The sequence below is a fragment of the Podarcis gaigeae genome (assembly GCF_964106915.1).
Source record: "Podarcis gaigeae genome assembly, chromosome: 3".
Taxonomy (NCBI): domain Eukaryota; kingdom Metazoa; phylum Chordata; class Lepidosauria; order Squamata; family Lacertidae; genus Podarcis; species Podarcis gaigeae.
Window position 1 is genome coordinate 57,317,257 of NC_139680.1, and position 9,033 is coordinate 57,326,289.

Sequence of the window (9,033 nt, forward strand, 5' to 3'; positions counted from 1 at the left end):
TTTGCACCATTGCAGCCCCAGGCAACAGTGGGTGCGTGATTTTTTTGGTACAGACTGTAGCCATGGACATGTAATGTGATCTGATGGTGAATTTGGGGTGACCCAATGCAAAAATCCTGAGGATCCATGTGGATCCGTGCTTTGTCACCACGTTTTAAATGGGGAGGGAAGGAAAAACACAGAAGGGACAAGAAGCACAAGAGGGGTGTGCGGAGAAGCAGCTGGCTAAGAATGCAGGGGAGGAGTTTAACGGGGTGGGGGGGGAGGAAAGGAAGGCAAAAGTCCCCCCAAACGAATTTTTGAGGGGGCTCGGGCCCCCTCAGGCCCCATGGAGTCAGCGCCTATGAGCATAGACACAGTGAAGGGAACAAAAATGTAAGTGGAATAGCTGCTTCCGCACGACCAGTTTGATGTAGCCTGCTGCAGACCCATTCTTAGTCTCCAGGCCACCCTTCTGAGAATTGCTTCCTATTTTGTGTCATTTGTGCATGAAAGAGGGAGATGGGGTGGTGAGTGAGATGGGTGTCTTAGCTGCTACACTGTGAGTGGGAAGCCTTGCAGTGATCCATATTACAGGGAAAGAGAAGAGAAGGCAGAAGAAGAGATAAGACAGATCAAATAGAAAAACCAACAATGGCCTAAACTGTGGGTGGCTAAAATTTTTTGATCCATAGTCAACACTTTGAAGGCAACATGTAAAAGTGGGCATGGCAAAAAAAGGGATGAATTTAGTGGGGTCTTGGAGGAAATACATCTTTTTATCTGGCTTCATAACATTGCAGAAGGGGACCCATGGGAGCAGTCAATTTTCATAAAACGACAAATTTGGTTGGGGTCTCAGGGGCCTACAAAATATCACTTGTGATGAGCAGGCATGGCCTTCAGACTGTGGGTTTGAACCTTGACCTAAACTATAATTGTTAGACACCTCTCCTACCCCAATAATCAGTGCTATAAAACCTAATGGTACCAATGATCTTTTGAAGGATGCACATTTTATTCCAAGTACTGAATGCAGAGATCCAGACATGAGAACTGTATGCATAGCACCTTTGGAGGCTCACAGCCCTTTTGTGAATTGCTTTTCTTAGATCTGGGCCTTAATGAATTGCCTGACAATGGCTCATCTGCACCATATATCTGAAGCTTTATGATGGCACTTTAACAGTTCCTGGAGAGAATCCTGGGCACTGTAGTCAGTTAGGGGTGATGGAATCTGTACCATTGTGAGGTCAGCACCATTAGCAAACTACAATTCCCAGGATTCTCTTCATGGCTTTTAAAGTAGTACAATGTATGTTGTGGATGTGACCTTAATGTCTCATTTCATGGAATATTTGAATGCAATACTAACACACAAACACCGGCCAATGCTGATGGCTAGCGGTGGGGGGTAGTTTGGTAGGGCACATGGGTCTCTGTCTGTCCGCCTCCACCAGTAGAGAACAGCACTCTTGATATGCCATGATGGAGGGTCCAGTTAGGATTGGGGGGGCAGAAGCTTTAGATCCAATGGACCCAAGGCCCTGTGTACCCTTCACGGGACCCAGTCCTTAGGCTCATCAGTTACAACAGCAAACCTGTAAACAGAATCACATGCCCCCCCCCCCAATGATATGAGCCCGGATTCCTTGGGATGTGGCAATAGATCTGCACTCATCTGAGCCCCTAAGGTTGGATTGCTCTACTTTAATAGCTTATGTATGAATGCTGGCTACGTCAAAAGCCTGCCCTGCATTATATTTGATTCTTATTTACCATGTTCTTACAGCACAGGGTCAGCCTCCTCTGTAACTGCTTCTCTATACTGTATCTATATTTAATATGTACTATAAGCGAACTTGCTAATGATGGCTGAATGCCATTCTCTTACATCTCCTAGCTGTTCAAATACATTCCAGACACAGAGCTAAAACCATAATCACCACTTACACCCAGCTAGAAATACTTTCTTAGAACAAACCTCACCTTCATCATAAAAGCCAGACTGGATTTGCAGAATCCGAGGGAGAGAGTTTGGATCCAAGGAATGGATGAAATTCTTCAAGCTTGAGGCCATGTTCCGTGCAACGGCTAAAAAAAAAAAAAAAAAGTATTTAAATAGAAATACCTGGTAGGATGCTCTCTGTTACCTCTTGCACATAGAAAAAGAAAGGCCTGCAAAAGCTTTCTGTGGAAAGAGAGGTTCTTGAGCTTTCTCAGAGTGAAGACCACTTCCTCTGACTTCACGTTGGGTTGGTGGAAGGCAGTCATAGGAAGCTAAGAGAAATGCACAGCAGCACCTGGCTATATACTAGCTTGTGCTTGTGCCATTTTGGGCTACAGGAAATACAAAATACAAGTGGGTTTATGTCAGTGATAAAGAAAGGGTGGCGACAAAAGAACGTGCCAACTAGGATATGGTTTGGTACTTATTGCAGCTGCAACGATGCACACACAACAATAATACCTTGTCTTAAACCTTTGATAGTTTGACACTGAACCTCTGGAACATTAAAAAGTACTGTTTTTTCTTCTTTTTAAGGAAGCCACAAACTGTCTTTGAACAGATGAAATGAAACTGTTTTGCTGCTGTTGTTTTGCAGAATTCATAAGGGAAGTGAGATAGTTTAAAGGGAAGGTGCCATCTATAACCTGGCTAGTCAAAAGTAGCAGGAATGTTTGTAGAATCATAGAATCATAGAATCATAGAATCATAGAGTTGGAAGAGACCACAAGGGCCATTGAGTCCAACCCCCTGCCAAGCAGGAAACACCATCAGAGCACTCTGACATATGGTTGTCAAGCCTCTGCTTAAAGACCTCCAAAGAAGGAGACTCCACCACACTCCTTGGCAGCAAATTCCACTGTTGAACAGCTCTTACTGTCAGGAAGTTCTTCCTAATGTTTAGGTGGAATCTTCTTTCTTGTAGTTTGGATCCATTGCTCCGTGTCCGCTTCTCTGGAGCAGCAGAAAACAAACTTTTTCCCTCCTCTATGTGACATCCTTTTATATATTTGAACATGGCTGTCATATCACCCCTTAACCTCCTCTTCTCCAGGCTAAACATGCCCAGCTCCCTTAGCCATTCCTCATAAGGCATCGTTTCCAGGCCTTTTGGTTGCCCTCCTCTGGACATGTTCCAGTTGTGTGCGCACAATGGGCAGCTGATGAGCACGGAAAGGGTGGAGCTGATGAGGGGGTCTAGCTTGTGTATCCTTGTGACGCACCCTGTCATTTCAGCACATGAGGGAAGGTCGCTTTGACCTCTGGAATGTTGTTTTGTTGCCTGTGTAGACCAGGCCCATTTTGAAGGCTCTGAATTGTTTTGGTGAGAACAGGAGGCTTCCTGGTGCAGAAGTGACTGTTGGGGTCAGTTGGTAACGTTACAAGGTAGATCTGAATGTTGTAGCAGTGATCGTTGCTTGGAGAGGATGGGGGGGGGCAAGGATAAATGGGATGATTCTGAAGGGTCAAAAAAGGAAGTGAGATGGTTAGCTCAGATTCAATTATATTTGCCTGAAAATAGAGGAATAGTGCACTATCCCACTTGAAGCACTGGTAATGACATTTTTTTTACATTTATTTCAAGGGGGCAAAACACACACACACACACACACACACAGAGAGAGAGAGAGAGAGAGAGAGAGAGAGAGAGAGAGAGAGAGCATTTTCTTTTCTTCGATCTCATATTGGCAAGAACCAGATCCCATATGGCTGGTCCATGGGGGTCCCATATGGCTGGTCCATGAGGCAATTGTTTCTCATCTCAGACAATTGTGGAAATGCAGCTCCCACATATTGCAGAAAGGGGGAATTGAGATGATCATTAGTTTGCAGCACCTTCCATATGAGGAAAGGCTAAAGGCCATGATCTCAATGCTTATGCTTTATTGACAGCCTGGGGAGCAGGTTGTGCATGTTGTTTTCTAGTCTGAGGGAATGAATGTGCAGCACCTTTGTGTATGTCTGTATTTTCCCTGATGTATCTGAGTGCTTGAATTTGATAAGCATCCCTGTATTGGCTTAAAAGAAAACCAGCTTTTTATTTTCGTCAAAACACAAACCAGCATGAGCACTTTGGACAAAGTTTATAAGAGCCTCTAGATCAGATCGATGGCCCACCTAGTTCAGCATCCTGTTCTCACAGTGGCTGACCAGATGCCTATGGAAAGGTTGCAGGCCAGATCTGAGGACATCACTCTGCTCACCTGCAATTAGAAGTCTCAAAAGGACAGTATATCCAGAATAGTTCAACTGTTTCGGAATAAAGTCCTCATCAGTGAATAATTAGCAGTGAAATAGTCATACTAGTGGGGATCATGCTAGTGGATAAGTGATCCGAAACAGTTGAACTATTCCGGATATACTGTCCTTTTGAGACTTCAGAGAGACGTCTTCCTTTGAGACTTTTGTGAGACGTCCTCCTTTGAGAGTCGGCTTGGCATTCCTCGCTATTCATTGATTTGTTTGATTCTTTGTTTGACTCAGATATATAACAACTTGTAGTTACTTGTATATTTTGTGAGATGCGTTGTATGATGTATACATCATTTTGAAGTGGCTTATTTGTTCATTTTGAATGACATCATAACCAATTATATATACACTAACAGTTATTAGCCAGTGTGTTACGTTTGCATTTTTGTAGATTGTTACATTTTGCAACACAGGGGTTTGTGTTTGTTCACCTGCAATTCCCAGCAGAGCTGGCTCACCCATGATGCAGGCTAAAGTGCCCACCTCAGGCAACGGAAGTGCAAGATGTGGCACTCTGGCCACACCTTCTGCTGCCAAGAGGGTGGTTGGTTTATTAGTGTATGGCATTGCCAGTCGTCTTCCCTGGCCTTGGGTGGAGCAGCAATACTTTAAGGAGTACCCCAGCTCCTGCAGAGTTCAGTGAGAGCAAGTGTGGGGTGGTGGTGGTGGAAGAGGGGTGTGACACGGCCTGTGTACACCAAGATTTAGTTTCACCAAAGAAGTATGTTTTGAATGTATAGCTTATGTGGGCAGTGCAGCTTGTTGATTTCTTGCCTTTTGCTAACTGTCCTAAATCACAGGTGCCTGTTGATCATCTTAAGTGATCCACTTGTGGTTGAATAGCAGCCCACATGATGCATCTGCACTAGACTGGGATGAAGCTCGTATCAAACTCATTACTTAGTAGAAATGTAGGCAGGTTTGTTTTCTTAAGATCAGAGCAGAAACATAACTGGTCAGAAAAGATATAAAGTCATACCTTAGATCCTGAACGCCTTGGTGCTTGGACATTTTGGCTCCCAAACGCTGCAAAGTGAGTGTTCCAGTTTGCGAATGTTCTTTGGAACCTGAACATCCAATGGGGCTTGCGCAGCTTCCGATTGGCTGCAGGAGCTTCATGCAGTCAATCAGAAGCTGCACTTTGGTTTCTGAATGTTTTGGAAGTGGAATGGACTTCCAGAACGGATTCCTTTCGACTTCCAAGGTACAACTGTATCTAGAATCTGTCTCAGAAAAAAATCTTTCTGACATGGAGGTATTGGTCTGTGTGGCACTCTTGCAAGGGTAACCATGGACACCTGGGTTTCAAGACTTTTCCAGAATGAAAAATATAGATATGCAAAGGAAGAACATCTTGTAGATAATCTGCATTTTCTTTTATGCTGTCCTAGCTGACAATGAGGCCCTCAACAATCTTTGGAACCAAACTACATTTAAACCATTCCCAGGGCACCAAATACCTTATTCAAGGGCACCATGGTGCACATAGGTGCCAGGTTGGCAATCTCTGGTTTATAGCAACTGAAACACTAATATATCAACTTGCAGGTTATTTTGTTAGTACTCCCAGATTCTTGGAAGCTAATATGAAAGTAGTTGGAAATCGTTGGCCACTGATGTTGCTCAGGTCCATTGTTGCTTAGGTTTCAAAGGTTTGCTTTGTGCTGTTGTTGCTTAGGTTTCAAAGGTTTACTTTGAGGGGGAAATTATTCAAGATCTTCAGGTTACAAACCTCTTTAGTTCTCAAGATGGGAAGAGTGATATTTCACCTGAGTTTTTAAACTACTCTAAGGAAGCTATTTTCAATCCCTGTTGTGTACAAGGTTTGGCTGATGATTCCATTGAAGCAGCGTGCATTGAAGCTGACAGTCTTAGAACCTAGTCCGGTATAGCACGTTCATGATTCCTAAGGGGTTTTTTGGTTATGGTTTTCAAATATGCTGATTATTTTCCACAAACCAAAACATCTCCTCAAGCAATCCTTGAGGAAAGTCTTTATGGCAGAATAAATATCTTTTGTCATAGGCAGCACCAAATATTCAGGAGAAGGTGAAAGAATATATTACTTTGTAGAAATACTTCAGGTCCATTAAAGGTTTACTTTGAGAAGAGAATTACTCAAGATCTTCAAATTACAACAAAAGTGTTTTGAAATGTGTTTGGCATATCTTCAGTGCATTTGTGACAGCTGGAGACACACACAGGAGACTGTTTTTGAATTAATTTTACAGATCAATCCTCCTGTGGTGCCTGGTGATGCACGCTGTAATTTATTTTTAAAGAGGCCACAGTGATTCTTGGGTGTCATGAAAGAAATCCCTGAAAAGTATTTATACACAATCCCTGCTAAAAGGAAAGGACAATGAATTCATTTAAATACATTTGTGCAAGATGGTTCTTCCCAGTGGAATCTGCACATTCACTTTCTCTAATTATTCTTGAAGTTTTGCCTATCAGCTTGCCTATCAACTCAACACATGGGAAAGGAAAACAGCTTGACGTTTCCTGATAGCAGAGTGCTTTTACAATAGCATATGAGAAATCAGCTGTTATTTCCTTATCTTTCTCAATATCTAAGAGCTGATTCTGATGTGGTGTCTTTTATGTAGAAGAGCTGCTAGCCGCATGGATCACACTTAACATGTGGAGACATTCCTTTCTCGTTTATATAATGAGGCACTGGAAGGCTTCTCTGAAGAGATTTGGGACCTCCTCTCTTTCCCCTACCCCCATTGTTTAGGAGGAACTGCTCCTAGAATTATATTCTCAAATTCTGCATTGCCATTTACATAGTTTGTTTGCCACAGTAAATGTAGCACCCCAGGTACCCAGAACCTTTCATGTAGCAGGATTTTGAAGGCTCAGCTGTACAGGCAGTCCTGCAAAAATGTTATCCTGTGAACTGAGTGTTCATAAGCATGCTGCTGGAGAGGTACTGCTCAAAAATAATGAATTAGGTTGCAATCCCAACCTAAAATTAACCCCCTTGCAAATAAGTGGTCAAATTCCCAACATGAGCACACTTAGAGGAGTTCTAGCTTAGCCCTCTTCCTGCATACTAGTTTTCCAGCGTGGTAGGTGTTTCAATATAGGGGAGCATTAAATATATATATTCTACCTGGAGTGTGAAGTGGTGCAGACTGTTATACACCCTACAACTCTTACCACCTCATTCCTTATTTAATCTTCTGCATGTGGGAAGACCTGACTAACAGTGAATAAAATTGCTATTGGTGTATATATGATTAATATTAATAGAGAGAGGCTTTTTCTGCCTCACGTTAGTTCACAAAATAAAACATTTATTTTAATTCTGTATAGGTTGCAAACTTCAATTTTTCAAAAACCAGTATGAAAATGTGATGGCGAATAACGGGTAATACATAAATCAAGATTGCAGTTACTGATTCTGCACAGTGTTCATGAATTATTATGGTTACTATCTGTAGCAAACTGTTCTGTACATCAATCTCCAGTTTAAAAATTCCCATTCTCCTCATGCTTTTATTTTGATGGAAAAGCTGGTACACCCACAGTATATATAAACATATTTACATTGAAACATTTAAAGTTGCTATTAAATTAGGTTTTGTTTTACTTTCAGATTGTATATCCTTAAGCAAAAAAAGCAGTGAAATATCTTGACACATTTCAGTGGGATAATCCATTGTGTGTTTGTGTGATTTGTTGCCAAGGAACATTAAGAAAACTAAGTCTTTGCAACCTTTCTCTATATTCCAGAATTCATGACATATTTTTCTTTCTTTTTTTTTTTATTAAGCTTTTTCAAAAAATAGAAAAGAAAAAGAAAACAAGCAGAAGAGTAACATAGAACAAAAGTACAAGCCTACTAACATAAACAACCACAAACAAACAAACAAAAACAAAACAAAAACACAGACATTCATAACATAACATAACAGTGTTTGACTTCCCTCCAGCACGGTTTGAGCTTCATTCCCACATTATCTTCCTGCGGTGTCTTTTTGTCACCTTAATCTACACCTCTCAGACTTTATATATCACCTACTGTAATTTTAATATTTTTAAAATTTGTTTCTATGTATGTAGTAAATTTGCGCCAATCATTAATAAATGATGCCTGATCTTCTGTGTCATCCTTGCTAGCTCTATGTACTCAAATAACTTGGATTGCCAGTCTCTGATGGTAGGAATATTGGAGGTTTTCCAGTTTTGCGCTAGCAGTATCCTGGCAGCTGCCGTTGCGTATTGGAACATAGTTTGATCTTCTGGCCTAATCTCCTTCCCGACCATCCCTAAAAGGAAGGCTTCAGGTTTTTTAGGGAAGGTATATTTCAAAAAAATGTTTAATTCATCATAAATAAGTCCCCAGAACCTTTTCACTTTTTCACAGGCCCACCACATGTGATGGAAATCACCCTCTTTGGACTTACACTTCCAGCAAGTTTTATCCCCCGTCTTGTACATTTTTTCTAATTTCACAGGGGTGAGGTACCACCTGTACATCATTTTTTGTAAATTTTCTCATGACATATTTTTCAAGGTCAACAGAGAATGTATCTATACTGCAGACATGTCTGTTTCATACCAGCTTAACTATCATGGTTTCCCCTTAAAAATCATGAAAATTGGACAAGGTGGTGACAATTCTTAAGTGTTCTAGCTCATTTGAAGAACTATATACTTTAAAATTTTACACGACTATCTTCAGGTTTGACAGGACCATTGATGTGCCCTCTCTGGTCGCTTTCCTATACTGGTCTACTCCCTGGCTGCAGGGTTATCTAGTGGCAGTATCCATGACTTACCAC

General features: G+C 41.6%; 1 protein-coding gene across 1 annotated transcript in view; it reads right to left on the reverse strand.

Moving 5' to 3' along the window:
* THEMIS (thymocyte selection associated) overlaps nt 1-2,630 on the reverse strand; it is a 63,591-nt gene extending 60,961 nt beyond the window's left edge. The window contains exon 1 of the mRNA XM_083731272.1: nt 1,969-2,630. Within this exon, the coding sequence (XP_083587398.1) occupies nt 1,969-2,059 (91 nt within the window). The 5' untranslated portion in view covers nt 2,060-2,630. The remainder of the gene's footprint in view (nt 1-1,968) is intronic.
* Between the last annotated feature and the right edge of the window lie 6,403 nt (nt 2,631-9,033).